Source organism: Coregonus clupeaformis, chromosome 19 (assembly GCF_020615455.1).
Source record: "Coregonus clupeaformis isolate EN_2021a chromosome 19, ASM2061545v1, whole genome shotgun sequence".
Lineage (NCBI taxonomy): Eukaryota > Metazoa > Chordata > Actinopteri > Salmoniformes > Salmonidae > Coregonus > Coregonus clupeaformis.
In genome coordinates, this window is record NC_059210.1 from 22,956,243 (window position 1) to 22,972,079 (window position 15,837).

Below are 15,837 nucleotides of genomic sequence, written 5' to 3' on the forward strand. Positions count from 1 at the left end.
AGAGGCGAAGGTCAAGACACGCGTCCTCCAAAACATGACCTGCCAAGCCGCGCTGCTTCTTAACTCTGCACCGCACTATGGGGCTCCCTGGGATCGAACCCCAGGCTGTAGCAGCACCTGCATTCGGGAGGCCCAATATTCCGCTCAAACTCTGTATGCCATGGGCTCTCCAACCCTGTTCCTGCAGCTACCCAGTGCTTAATTTGGGAAACCAAGTGAAATGTTCGGGAACATCGATAGTAACATGTTTTCGCAAAATAAAACATTTCACTAAACTGTTGACAGCTCCTCTGCGCGCTCGAGAAAGGAATAAAGGAGGGAGAGAAGATGGAAACGCATGGTGGTTTGATTCTGTTTAGCTAAAAGGTAATGTCACCCAATTTTGAAAATATAAAAAAATCCCTATGACTAGGCAATTCAAAATCGAATACAAATTCACTATAATTGTAGGTTAACTGTAAGCTGCCCTGCACAATCAATTAACCATCAGCATCGCCTAGGGCTATACGTTCTCTCCCAGACTCGTGGATAGACATTTTGGAGCGTAGCATACACAAGGTAACCAGTCCATCCAGTATGCATAATAACAATCCACACTCAGTCGATTATAGGCTAGAGTATAGGCTAGACCAATTATGTACCAAAGACATCATAAATCAGTTTTGTTTTATGTTTGTCTGCCATGTGTAATATGCAGTAGACTATGTATTGTATAACAGCACAATCATAATTAATTCAGTGTTTTTTTCCGGCCCTATGCATAAGCTCTAATATGCGTATGGGTGTTTTGAATTAATCATCACCTTAGAAAGCCCTGTCCATTTTGTTGTGTTAGGATTTGAAACAACATCCACAAGGACCATGTTTTACACTTTCAACCTGCTGTTGAACGTCTTTCTTCAAATTGATCATCACAGTGAGGTAAGCTTTGAAATCATGATACTGTTTTGATAAGTGTTTGATGTGATTTTCGATTGCATTTGCATTGATGTCAGTGGTTAGAGGGACAATAGAGCCCTGACCACCAGCCCATTAGGACCTGACGGTCATTAGCAAGTTGGGTACTACCAACACATGTCCAGAGTGCATAAGAGGAGATTACCGTGACTCAACAGTCACGTGGACTTGTACTATGTCATGTCTTATGACTGCTGGTGTGGCGGTAATACGGTCACCGCAACAGCCATAATCGTAGTCAAATTGCTTCCTCAGTCCTTGTTTCCTCAATTCCTCACCTCACTCTCAAAGCGCCCTTACCTCTGACCTCTTCCTCCAATGTGCTTTGAGAAAGTGGCAAGGAATGGAGGAAACAAGGACGAGGAAGCAAGGATTGAACAGCTTGTAACATTTTCAGACGCAGCCTGTTTTAGCCATTGACTCTCTGTTGGTACCCGGACGGATCCCAGCAGGCGGATGTAGTCGGCGAGCAGCTCGGCGAAGCAGAACGAGTCGCTGGCCGCCTGCTCCTGGTGCAGCTGCTCCATCTTGTCCTCCACCTCGGCCAGCTGGGAGAGGGCTCTGGACAGGGCCGTGTTGTCCTCCGAGTTGCCCAGCATCGCCACGCTCTTGGCAAAGCCCCCCGTGTTCACCGACAGCTCTGGGGGAAGGAGATTATGTGCTGCTTGAAGCCTATTGTGTGTGTGTATTGTTTGGTGGGAAAAAAGACAGCAAGAAGACATATTTCCATTCCACACACACACACACACACACAATAGGTGGCCATGCACTGCTTCTAGCCTTGTGTGTTTGTGTGTCCATCTGTAAGTCTGTCCGATAACACTATTCTATTCCATTGTACCATACCTTTCCTGTGTCCGACCAGAGAGTCCACCATGATGTGGAGCTTCCTCAGCTGTTGGTCCTCAGCCTCCACCTCCTGCAGTTTCTCCTCGAACCACTGGTAACAGCATGACACAGGCAACCGCACATTAGAGCTGCAATGGTTGTATCTATTGTGCAAGATAGTTAGTGGGTGCATTCGTTTTAGTGACGGTGGGTCCATTCGCCAGGGTGGGTGGAGATTTCTGTTTAAAATAAGCACACTGCCACCGGGGCCACGGGCGAGGTAAAACAGAGACTGTGTGTGTGTCCCAGTGGTCAGTGGAGGGAGACTCACCACGTCCGACTCGTTCATCTTGATGGTCATCTTGCTGAGGGAGTCTGTAGCCCTGTTGATCATCTTCAGGAAGCCGGCGCCACTCAGAGCCTGGGTGTTGTGAGCCCTGGGCATCTAAAAACACACACACACCTTAAGAGTCACATCAGGGTCACATTCATTAGTGCACACCGTAGCAAAAAGCTTGTGGTCAATTCACTAAATTCAGGCAGTCAATTGAAATCGCTACAAATTCAAGTATGGAAAATCCTCATTGAAAATGGACGGCGCTCTGAAATTCTTGAATCAGACCCCAACCCTGATGCACCTGCACACATATATGACAAGGCAGAACAATTTGGGATAATATCTCACTTAGCATGTGAAAATTGAACAGAAAGCCAGTCAAGCATTTTAACAGATAATGGGACAGCAAGGTCCTGGGACATTAAATGGGTCAAGTGCAAGGCAAGCACCTCGTGTGTGTTGGATAGACAAACAGTATCTTTGTGTGAGAGTGGTATATACACACGGCGAGCTTACATCGTCTCTCTCCAAGAATTCTCTGACATCAGGGTCTTGTAGCAGCGATGGGTGGAACACCACTCTCTGCAGATACCTTTTGGGATGACAAAACCAAACAAATCAAACATTTCACTACAGTTACATTGGAGTCATTTAATCAGAACTTTTCATTGACCTCCCAGCATTTTGCATACTACCTTTTCAAACCAAGTCCCTATGCAATGGCTCATTAAATGTGCTCATCTGCAAGTTATACGATCACGATTCCAAGTCTGCTGCTACCCACCACGGTTTTGCCAATACAGGAAACCTCAAGAGGAAAGCCCATACGGTACCTCTCCAGAGCCGCCCTCCTCCTCTCCACAAACTCAGCCGACGAGTTGTCCTCTTTTCCCACTTTGACTTTAGTCATGCCTGTCCGAAACATGACAAATCAATTAGGCTAAAACACACGCAATCATCAAAACCAGGACAAACACATCAATAGGTAAAACCAAAATTGATCCATTGGCAAGTCCCGCCCCCTGTAGTTACTGTTGTCATTTAGGTATTAGTGGAAAATGCATGGCTCCCATTGAGAAACTATGACTGATTTGCTGCCAAAAGCGACATTAACTCAAGGTAACCAATTATGCGTATACTATAGCTTACCCATAATGCTCTTCTCAGGCGGCGGGGGCACAATGTAGCCGTTCAGCGCGTGTTTATCTGAGAGCTTCTCGTAGAGGCCTAAGAAGTCACTGAAACGCCGGCGCACCGTGAACGTCTTACTGCGGAACATGGGCAGTGTGGTCTAAAAGTGAGAGGAGTGGAGAGTGGAGTTACAGAGTGTTAGCTAAGGGGTAAAGATGACACTATGTGAACTGAAGAAGGCAACATTTTTATAAAATGTTTAATTGACTGCAGTAATATTACCTGTGTAGAGACTTTGTAGGCCATGTAAGCATTCATGCCATCCCCTACAGAATGAAAGACAATTATTAGCGGGTAAAACCAACGTCAGTTTTAAACTTCTTGGTTTGACCCCTTTTATTGTTGTATGTTACTTTTTTTTTTTTATTACCTTCATGTATTACACATTGATATGGGTAGTTTGATAGCGATCATAAGCAGAGTAACAAAAGGGTATAAATTATACTGTACTGGATGACATCCACTGAAAATTACAATATCTTTACCACAAAAGAACTAGAAAATGTCTAAGTCTTTAGAAAAGCAGTTGGCGTGAACAACCAAATCAGATCTACAGCTCTATTGCTGGCTCCGCCCTTCACTCTCACTTCAGAGAAAGGAAGGAGAGGAACCAGGAACTGAGAAGCAGCTGGCATTGAAGAGAGGAAGCTGTTATTTTATTTATGACAACACTGATGCAGGATTCATCATAATAGGTGACATTTTCACAAAAGGAAGAAAACAGTCAAATATAGTGAAACTCACCGACTTTCTCTGGGTTGGTTATTGAGATATTCAGCTCAAATTTGTCCTCAACCTCCTCTTCCAACTGCATATAGTAGAGACAAAATGGTCATTCAATCAGTCAAATGGTCATTATCTGAAATGAATGTTTTGACAACAAGTTCACATACAAAATAGTGATGTTGTAATGTCGGACCCAGACAATTTAGAATAAAAACTATACTGATCACAAATATAAAACGCAACATGTAAAGTGTTGGTTCCATGTTTCATAAGCTGAAATAAAAGATCCCAGAAATGTTCCAGGGACACAGTTTATTACTCTCAAATGTTGTGCACAAATTTTTTTACATCCCTGTTAGTGAGCATTTCACCTTTGCCAAGATAATCCATCCACCTAACAGTTGTGGCATATCAAGAAGCTGATTAAACAGCATGATCATTACACAGGTGCACCTTGTGCTGGGGACGATAAAAGGCCACTAAAATGTGCAGTTTTGTCACAACACAATGCCACAATGTCAACTTTGCACAGCCATTAAAGAGTGGGACAACATTCCACAGGCCACAATCAACAGCCTGATCAACTCTATGTGAAGGAGATGTGTCGCGCTACATGAGACAAATGGTCACACCAGATACTGACTGGTTTTCTGATCCACAACCCTACTTTTTTTTTTTTTGTTCAGTGTAGATAAGCCAAATATCAAAAAGGTGGAACATGGCCACTATTATTCAAGTCACAAGCAAGTCTCCAGTCACAAGGCAGGAACAGGGGAAAAAAGACATGTCCTCTGTATGCACTCAAAAAGCGAATGGAGACACACTTTCCCGCCGGTCTGTTTTTCTATGATGCGGAGTAGGCTACTTCGGTTTTATAGCTGAGCATGTGCTTAATATGAGCAGCTGAGAAATAAATATAAGAACCCTTATTTCACTCCAGGCTCCAACCTGTTTGCCATGGGTTCGTTCGCCAACCCTGTTCCTGCAGCTACCCAGTGGTTAATTTGGGAAACCAAGTAACATCTGTTCGGGAACATCGATAGTAACATGTTTTCGAATGAAACCTTTCACTAAACTGTTGACAGCTCCTCTGCGCGCTCGAGAAAGGAATAAAGGAGAGAGCGGAAATGGAAATGCATGGTGGTGAGATTTTGTATAGCTAAAGGTAATGAATTATGAAAATAAACAATTCCCCATTACTAGGCTATTCAAAATAAAATACAAATTCACTATAAGTGTAGGCTAACTGTAACCCGCCTTGCACAATAAATTAACCAACAGCATTGCCTAGGGCTATAAATTCTCTCCCAGACTCGTGGAGAGAAATGTAAGCGTAGCATAAGGTAACCAGTCCATCCGGTATGCATAATAATACAGTCCACACTCAAAGGCCATTACTCAAATTTGTTTCATTTTGGAGTATAGCTAGACCAATTATGTACCAAAGACATCTTAAACCAGTTTAGTTTTTTTCTGCCATGAGTAATATGCGGTAGGCTATGTATTGTATAAGGGCACAATCATATTTTTAATTAAGTTTTTTTTTGACATACCTAAAGACCAGTAGGCCTATGCTAGTAATTGTTGCTTGATGCCCCATTGCTGGTGAGCTCAATTGGTAGAGCATGGCGCTTGTAACGCCAAGGGTAGTGGGTTCGATCCCTGGGACCACCCATACGTAAAAATGTATTGACACATGACTGTAAGTCGCTTTGGATAAAAGCGTCTGCTAAATGGCATATTATTATATTATTAAACCGTTAATATTCTTGATCAGCATTTGTTTTTGGGAGCTGCATATTTATAGCAATCCTCTCTCCCAGGCTCTACAATTTGGCGTTTTGCTGCACCCGATCCTATAGCTGTACAACAAATCAGCAATCTGTTCGCTAGCTCAGTGGTTCTCAAACTTTGACCCACAACCCCCAAAAAGGAGTGTTTCAAAGCTTGCGACCCCATGCGCACGCACATGCACGCGCACACAATTGCTTCGCAAACGTAATTACAGACAAGGGGTCATTATAGCCTGTATTACAGCCAAACAGTTTTCAAAAAACAAGATACAAAAATAAACTGCGTTTCACACCTGCATTTTGAGCTGAAAGTTATTCCTGTTAGCAGTCAATATCAACTAGGGATATCATGTCACTTCTCTGGAGTCCAGCGCAAACAGGATTATACGGCCTTCCTGTATGCAGCGGAGGTTGCAGGACCGGATGGAAACAGATCTGTCTGTAGCCTTTTTCTTAGTCACATTCACCAGAATACGTTACATCTTCATCCCATAAGTATTGAAGGCAGTGCGATCTTACAGTTATCTTTAGACACATAGCCAGTAGGCCTACCCACCACTGAGGTATATAATTAACCCACCCAAACTAGGCCCATCTGAAATACAAAAATGATCAATGAAATCAACAGGTAGCCTATTGTCCTGGCAAAGATGTGTCTGTAGCAGATTGCTAAACTGTATTTTATATGGAAAAGAATTGCCAGGCAAAACCGGAGAAAATTAAACAAGTTCTTTGTGGTCGCTAATCTGGATATGTGCGCCCGCCTTTGCGTGCCAATGCTGATGACTGGTCATTGGTCAACAGTCAAGAAGCACAACTTTTTGGTTCTGAAGCACCGATGAGATGTTTTTGAAACAAGAATTTGGTGCAATGCCATAGGCCTATGTTCGTGACCAGATTGAATAAGCAAAGGTACAAATACAGTGGGGGAAAAAAGTATTTAGTCAGCCACCAATTGTGCAAGTTCTCCCACTTAAAAAGATGAGAGGCCTGTACACGTCAACTATGACAGACAAATTGAGAAAAAAAATTCCAGAAATTCACATTGTAGGATTTTTTATGAATTTATTTGCAAATTATGGTGGAAAATAAGTATTTGGTTACCTACAAACAAGCAAGATTTCTGGCTCTCATACACCTGTAACTTCTTCTTTAAGAGGCTCCTCTGTCCTCCACTCGTTACCTGTATTAATGGCACCTGTTTGAACTTGTTATCAGTATAAAAGACACCTGTCCACAACCTCAAACAGTCACACTCCAAACTCCACTATGGCCAAGACCAAAGAGCTGTCAAAGGACACCAGAAACAAAGTTGTAGACTTGCACCAGGCTGGGAAGACTGAATCTGCAATAGGTAAGCAGCTTGGTTTGAAGAAATCAACTGTGGGAGCAATTATTAGGAAATGGAAGACATACAAGACCACTGATAATCTCCCTCGATCTGGGGCTCCACGCAAGATCTCACCCTGTGGGGTCAAAATGATCACAAGAACGGTGAGCAAAAATCCCAGAACCACACAGGGGGACCTAGTGAATGACCTGCAGAGAGCTGGGACCAAAGTAACAAAGCCTACCATCAGTAACACACTACGCCGCCAGTGACTCAAATCCTGCAGTGCCAGACGTGTCCCCCTGCTTAAGCCAGTACATGTCCAGGCCCGTCTGAAGTTTGCTAGAGTGCATTTGGATGATCCAGAAGAGGATTGGGAGAATGTCATATGGTCAGATGAAACCAAAATAGAACTTTTTTGGTAAAAACTCAACTCGTCGTGTTTGGAGGACAAAGAATGCTGAGTTTCATCCAAAGAACACCAAACCTACTGTGAAGCATGGGGGTGGAAACATCATGCTTTGGGGCTGTTTTTCTGCAAAGGGACCAGGACGACTGATCCGTGTAAAGGAAAGAATGAATGGGGCCATGTATCGTGAGATTTTGAGTGAAAACCTTCCATCAGCAAGGGCATTAAAGATGAAACGTGGCTGGGTCTTTCAGCATGACAATGATCCCAAACACACCGCCCGGGCAACGAAGGAGTGGCTTCGTAAGAAGCATTTCAAGGTCCTGGAGTGGCCTAGCCAGTCTCCAGATCTCAACCCCATAGAAAATCTTTGGAGGGAGTTGAAAGTCTGTGTTGCCCAGCGACAGCCCCAAAACATCACTGCTCTAGAGGAGATCTGCATGGAGGAATGGGCCAAAAGTGTGTGAAAACCTTGTGAAGACTTACAGAAAACGTTTGACCTGTGTCATTGCCAACAAAGGGTATATAACAAAGTATTGAGAAACTTTTGTTATTGACCTAATATTTATTTTCCACCATAATTTGCAAATAAATTCATTAAAAATCCTACAATGTGATTTTCTGGAAAAAAATCTCATTTTGTCTGTCATAGTTGACGTGTACCTATGATGAAAATTACAGGCCTCATCTTTTTAAGTGGGAGAACTTGCACAATTGGTGGGTGACTAAATACTTTTTTCCCCCCACTGTATAATATACAAATAGTAGGCTATATGTAGCCTATTAAAATGTATGAACTATTTGTTTCCCCCCCCATTCAGTTTCGCACTCGCGCCCCCACCCCCCCCCACACACTTTGAGAACCACTGCACTAGCTCACCCGACCTATACTGATTAACAGTTTGATGGTCCAATCAGAGGGCCGAGTGTGCATTTCACTAGCCAATCTGTTGCACTTTTTTTTTTGCAAGTGGGATGCTGCAGTTACTGTCTGTGGATGCGTGTAGAGTAATCCACGGAGACTCAAGTCTGAAGTTATTTTATATCAAGTCTCAAGTCAAATTTGTGACTTGCGTCAGACTCGAGACCAAGTCATGTGACTAGAGTCCACACCTCTGCCAAATATACACTTAAAACTGAGTCAATTGACATAAACAAGGTGGTGGAAGAAAAGCATGTACAGTTGTTGAAAGATGAGACTTTTTGTCAGTATTTGAAATAGCAGATTGCTTTTTTCCTCTGAGCTAACGACACGGGGGATGTTGACAGCTCAACCCATTGGGAATCTCTCAAGGCTGTGATTAGAGGTTACATTGTTTCATATACATTGGAGGAAGAAACGCGCCAATACATTTACATTACATTTACGTCATTTAGCAGACGCTCTTATCCAGAGCGACTTACAAATTGGTGCATTCACCTTATAGCCAGTGGGATAACCACTTTACAATGTTTTTTTTTTGGGGGTAGAAGGATTACTTTATCCTATCCCAGGTATTCCTTAAAGAGGTGGGGTTTCAAATGTCTCCGGAAGGTGGTGAGTGACTCCGCTGTCCTGGCGTCATGAGGGAGCTTGTTCCACCATTGGGGTGCCAGAGCAGCGAACAGTTTTGACTGGGCTGAGCAGGAACTATGCTTCCGCAGAGGAAGGGGAGCCAGCAGGCCAGAGGTGGACAAGAATGGTAAAATAGTAACAGATCCGCAGGATATTAATAAATGCTTTGCGCAGTTTTACTCAGAGCTATATCAATCGAAATACGATGCTACTGATCCACAAACTATGGAAAGCTTTCTCACTGAACGTGAACTTCCTAAACTAGACAGGGGGGCAGCTGCTGCACTCGATGCCGGGATAACTTTAGAAGAGATTAACACAGCGATAGCACAATTTCAAAACAGCAAGGCCCCTGGGCCTGATGGATATGTAATAGAATTATATAATAAGTACTGCACCAGTCTAGCTCCACTTATGTTGCGAATGTTTAAACATTCCAAAGAAAATGCACTGTATGAGGCTACTATAGCACTGATCTTGAAAAAATATATAGATTCCATGGAGATGTCGTCTTATCGCCCCGTGTCGTTGCTCCCCATAGAAAATAAGGTGTTAACAAAGATATTGTCAACCCGATGGAAAAAATATGCATACACCCTGACCAGACAGGTTTTACCCCAGGCCGACATACAGCTCTGGAAAAAATTAAGAGATGAGCTGATTTAAGAAAAAATGGCAGCATCTCTACACGTATGACAGCCATTCCATTCCAGTGTCTGTTGAATTCCAACACAGGCACACCTCATTCTACTGAATTAGATACTGATTAGGTGATCACCTGAACCAAATCTTATTTAACGAGGAAAAGTATAAAAGCCAGTGCTGTGGTCATCACTATCCTCTTGCAATAGGACCAGCTGGATGGCAAAAACAGTGCTAAAAGTACCTAAAAAAGTAATATTAATCAAAAAATAACTATTGACCATGCCAAAAGAGTTGAAAAGGAAAGTTGAGTGAGGAAAAGAAGGGTTCAATTCTGGCTTTACTGGCAGAGGGATACAGTGAGCGTCAGGTTGCTTCATCCTTAAAATGTCAAAGACGGTGGTTCATAAGAACAAGGTCAAGCAGCAGACATTGGGGACAACAAAGCTACAGACCGGCAGAGGGCGAAAACAACTCTCTACTGACCGGGATGACCGCCAACTCATTTGAATGTCACTCAATAACCGTAGGATGACATCAAGTGACCTACAAAAAGAATGGCAAATGGCAGCTGGGGTGAAGTGCACGGCGAGGACGGTTCGAAACAGGCTCCTAGGGGCAGGGCTGAAGTCGTGCAAAGCTAGAAAAAAGCCCTTCATCAATGAGAAGCAACGAAGACCCAGGCTGAGGTTTGCAAAAGACCATAAGGATTGGACCGTAGAGGACTGGAGTAAGGTCATCTTCTCTGATGAGTCCAATTTTCAGCTTTGCCCAACACCTGGTTGTCTAATGGTTAGACGGAGACCTGGAGAGGCCTACAAGCCAGTGTCTCACATCCACTGTGACATTTGGTGGAGGATCGGTGATGATCTGGGGGTGCTTCAGCAAGGCTGGAATAGGGCAGATTTGTCTTTGTGAAAGACGCATGAATCAAGCCACGTACAAGGTTGTCCTGGAATAAAACTTGCTTCCTTTTGCTCTGACATTGTTCCCCAACTCTGAGGATTGGTTTTTCCAGCAGGATAATGCGCCATGCCACACAGCCAGGTCAATCAAGGTGTGGATGGAGGACCACCAGATCAAGACCCTGTCATGGCCAGCCCAATCTCCAGACCTGAACCCCATTGAAAACTTCTGGAATGTGATCAAGAGGAAGATGGATGGTCACAAGCCATCAAACAAAGCCGAGCTGCTTGAATTTTTGCGCCATGAGTGGCATAAAGTAACCAAACATCAATGTGAAAGACTGGTGGAGAGCATGCCAAGACGCATGAAAGCTGTGATTGAAAATCAGAGTTATTCCACCAAATATTGATTTCTGAACTCTTCCTAAGTTAAAACATTAGTATTGTGTTGTTAAAAAATAAACATGAACTTATTTTCTTTGCATTATTCGAGGTCGGTCATATTTTTTTGTTATTTTGACCAGTTGTCATTTTCTGCAAATAAATGCTCTAAATGACAATATTTTTATTTGGAATTTGGGAGAAATGTTGTCAGTAGTTTATAGAATAAAACAAAAATGTTAATTTTACCCAAACACATACATATAAATAGTAAAACCAGAGAAACTGATAATTTTGCAGTGGTCTCTTAATTTTTTCCAGAGCTGTATATACTACAATTTGAGACGCCTTTTCAACGTAATGTATCATGATCATAAAGTTGAGGCAGTGGTAATTGCTTGACGCTGAGAAGGCGTTTGATCAGATTGAGTGGAAGTATATGATGTCGGTTCTGGAGCATTTCGGGTTTGGAAAGGAATTTATTAATTGGATAAGAATTATTTATGCACACCCAATGGCATCCGTGGTAACCAATCAGGAGATGTCGCAGTCATTCCGCCTGTTCAAAGGCTGCCGACAGGGGTGCCCTATTTCGCCTGCTCTCTTCTCTATAGCCATGGAACCCCTTGCTACTCTCATTCGTGTACGTGCCGATATAGCTCCCATTAAAATAAAAGACACCCAGCACAAAATCTCCCTCTATGCAGACAATGTTCTTTTGTTTTTATCCAAGCCTAAAACGTCTATTCCACCCTTACTTAACTTGATAAATACATTTGGCTCCTCCTCTGGCTACAAGCTAAACTGGCAAAAAAGAGAATTGATGCCGATATCACGTCCTGTGAATATGCAATTTCTGCAATCTACAGATTGCAATTTCTGCAATCTACAAGTTCACAAGCCGTGGCATTGTAGTGACAACTTGATCAGCTATTGAAAACAAATTGGGACATGAAAATTGATCAGCTTAAAACCAAATATAGATTTTTGGAAAACTCTGCCTATCTCCGTGGTTGGTCGTATAAATGCTAATCCTACCCAGGTTTCTTTACCTCTTCCAATGTCTACCCAATTTCATACCACAAAGCTATTTTAAGAAACTGGATTCAATAGTAATTCCATTCTTATGGGATAACAAGGCAGACAGAATTTCAAAGAAGCCTTTATGCAAGTACAAGATAGAGGGTGGTTTTGCCCTTCCTCACTTTAAACTGTATTATTGGGCTGCTAATCTGAACATTGTGTCTTTCTGGAGGGAAAGTTTACCTGGGATCCGACAGAATGATATGCCTTCATGGCCTTTGATGGAGCAGGCCTCCTGTAAATGTTCCTCACTCCCTGCACTTGTTAATAGCCCAGCAAATGTGAAAAAAAAGCCACTTAAGACTCTAACCCAGTCATTTGTCACACTCTTAGGATCTGGAAACAGATTAGGTATTTTGTTAACATAACCACTGTATACATTGACAGCTCAATTTGCCTGAATCATGCTTTCCACCCTGCATTGGATGATATGGTGTTCACACAGTGGAGGGAGAAGGGGCTCACAACAATCGGTAACTTATACATTGGTCATTTAGCTTCATTTCAACAATTACAGAGTAAGTTTAACATGCAAACACATTTTTTCAGATACCTCCAAATCAGGAATTTTTCTATCCAACATTGGATAGCCTTATCCTTGTCAAACCCCATTCAAAAGGGTCGGTCTCTAGACTTTATGATGTGCTACAGGCCCACAGAGGTATCCACAGACACTATCAAAAAGGCTTGGGAGCAGGAACTTGGTTCAGAAATCTCAGATGAGGACTGGGTAGAAACTCTCAGGAATATAAACCACAGTTCAGTGAATGCCAGACACAACCTTGTTCAGTTTATGGTGATACACAGGTTACATTACTCAAAAGTGAAACTGCATAAAATATTCCCAGACACCTCAGAGGTGAGAGGTGCAAGCAGGATGAGGGGACTTTGACCCACTTATTTTGGTCATGTCCTAAGTTACATGCTTACTGGGCTCTCATTTTTGATGACTTATCTAAAGCCTTTGATAGAGTTATAGCCCCAGACCCATTGATCGCGCTGTTTGGTACAGTTGATGGGAACAACCAGGAAGGGAAGGCTGTCTCTCTGTTTGGTACAGTTGATGGGAACAACCAGGAAGGGAAGGCTGTCTCTCTGTTTGGTACAGTTGATGGGAACAACCAGGAAGGGAAGGCTGTCTCTTTGTCCTCTATTAGCCAAAAGGCTCATATTGCAATTTTGGAAATTGGAGACTGTACCTGCCTTTGAAATGTGGTTAAGGGATGTAGGGAATGTAATACATATGGGAAAGATTCAATACAATACCTCCAATAGAAGTCCAATGTTTTACAAAATATGGCAGCCAATACTGGATAAATGGTCTAGTCCCGCTTCATAACTGGGTTGATGCTCTGCTGCTACTCTGTGCTGTACTCCACTCAATATATATTTTTGGCTTAACTACACTGCTTGTAATGACTACAGTTGAAGTCGGAAGTTTACATACACAAATACATTTAAACTCAGTTTCACAATTCCTGACATTTAATCCTAGTAAAAATTCCCTGTCTTAGGTCAGTTAGGCTCACCACATTATTTTAAGAATGTGAAATGTCAGAATAATAGTAGAGAGAATGATTTATTTCTTTCATCACATTCCCAGTGGGTAAGAAGTTTACATACACTCAATTAGTATTTGGTAGCATTGCCTATAAATTGTTTAACTTGGGTCAAACGTTTCGGGTAGCCTTCCACAAGCTTCCCACAATAAGTTGGGTGAATTTTGGCCCATTCCTCCTGACAGAGCTGGTGTAACTGAGTCAGGTTTGTAGGCCTCCTTGCTCGCACACGCTTTTTCAGTTCTGCCCATACATGTTCTATAGGATTGAGGTCAGGGCTTTGTGATGGTCACTCCAATACCTTGACTTTGTTGTCCTTAAGCCATTTTGCCACAACTTTGGAAGAATGCTTGGTTCATTGTCCATTTGGAAGACCCATTTGCGACCAAGCTTTAACTTCCTGACTGATGTCTTGAGATGTTGCTTCAATATATCCACGTAATTTTCCTTCCTCATGATGCCATCTATTTTGTGAATTGCACCAGTCCCTCTTGCAGCAAAGCACCCCCACAGCATGATGCTGCCACCCCTGTGCTTCACGGTTGGGATGGTGTTCTTCGGCTTGCAAGCAACCCCCTTTTTCCTCCAAACATAACGATGGTCATTATGGCCAAACAGTTCTATTTTTGTTTCATCAGACCAGAGGACATTTTTCCAAAAAGTACTTAAAGGGAGTGCTACTAATCTCAGCTTGTTACCTGTATAAAAGTCACCTGTCCACAGAAGCAATCAAACATATTCCAAACTCTCCACCATGGCCAAGACCAACGAGCTCTCCAAGGATGTCAGGAACAAGATTGTAGACCTACACAAGGCTGGAATGGGCTACAAGACCATCGCCAAGCAGCTTGGTGAGAAGGTGACAACAGTTGGTGCGATTATTCGCAAATGGAAGAAACACAAAATAACTGTCAATCTCCCTCGGCCTGGGGCTCCATGCAAGATCTCACCTCGTGGAGTTGCAATGATCATACGACACGGGAGGATCTTGTCAATGATCAAAGGCAGCTGGGACCATAGTCACCAAGAAAACAATTGGTAACACACTACGCCGTGAAGGACTGAAATCCTGCAAAGCCCACAAGGTCCCCCTGCTCAAGAAAGCACATATACAGGCCCGTCTGAACTTTCCCAATGAACATCTGAATGATTCAGAGGAGAACTGGGTGAAAGTGTTGTGGTCAGATGAGACCAAAATCGGGGCCATGTACCGTCAAATCTTGGGTGAGAACCTCCTTCCCTCAGCCAGGGCATTGAAAATGGGTCGTGGATGGGTATTCCAGCATGACAATGACCCAAAACACATGGCCAAGGCAACAAAGGAGTGGCTCAAGAAGAAGCACATTAAGGTCCTGGAGTGACCTAGCCAGTCTCCAGACCTTAATCCCATAGAAAATCTGTGGAGGGAGCTGAAGGTTCGAGTTGCCAAACGTCAGCCTCGAAACCTTAATGACTTGGAAAAGATCTGCAAAGAGAAGTGGGACAAAATCCCTTCTGAGATGTGTGCAAACCTGGTGGTCAACTACAAGAAACATCTGACCTCTGATTGTCAACAAGGGTTTTGCCACCAAGTACTAAGTCATGTTTTGCAGAGGGGTCAAATACTTATTTCCCTCATTAAAATGCAAATGAATTTCTAACATTTTTGACATGCGTTTTTCTGGATTTTTTTGTTGTTTTTCTGTCTCTCACTGTTCAAATAAACCTACCATTAAAATTATAGACTGATCATATCTTTGTCAGTGGGCAAACGTACAAAATCAGCAGGGGATCAAATACTTTTTTCCCCCTCACTGTTTGTATATGTGAGAGTTAAGTTTTGTTTTGTCCTCTAATTTGCCATCCCATTCAACAGTACAATGAATGTCAATGTTTGTATTTCTGTCTTTTGTTCTTTGAAAATAATAAACATTATAAAAAAAATATATATATATATAGATCAGTTTAAGCTAGAGACAGTTGTTTTATTTTGCATTGGATCCGCCCGTGTCGCACTTCCGCCCGTATCTGCGGTGAAAGGTGACAGAGCTAGAGCGTTCTTGGGACTCATCTGAAGTTGGTACAGCCGATCTGCCATCTTCTGTCTGTAGCGTTCAAACAGTTTGGGCTACACACTAATATGACCCCTCTGTGCAAAAGGT

The 15,837-nt window shown here is 42.8% G+C and overlaps 1 protein-coding gene across 4 annotated transcripts in view; it reads right to left on the reverse strand.

Moving 5' to 3' along the window:
- Positions 1 to 15,837, reverse strand: part of snx1a (sorting nexin 1a) — a 34,697-nt gene that overhangs the window by 3,825 nt on the left and 15,035 nt on the right. For all 4 annotated transcript variants that reach the window (XM_041837773.2, XM_041837775.2, XM_041837774.2 and 1 more), the window contains 8 exons: positions 4,058 to 4,121; positions 3,536 to 3,579; positions 3,272 to 3,413; positions 2,956 to 3,034; positions 2,639 to 2,714; positions 2,117 to 2,230; positions 1,804 to 1,897; positions 1,392 to 1,597 (listed from right to left, as the gene is read on the reverse strand). In XM_041837773.2, the coding sequence (XP_041693707.1) occupies positions 1,392 to 1,597; positions 1,804 to 1,897; positions 2,117 to 2,230; positions 2,639 to 2,714; positions 2,956 to 3,034; positions 3,272 to 3,413; positions 3,536 to 3,579; positions 4,058 to 4,121 (819 nt within the window). The remainder of the gene's footprint in view (positions 1 to 1,391; positions 1,598 to 1,803; positions 1,898 to 2,116; positions 2,231 to 2,638; positions 2,715 to 2,955; positions 3,035 to 3,271; positions 3,414 to 3,535; positions 3,580 to 4,057; positions 4,122 to 15,837) is intronic.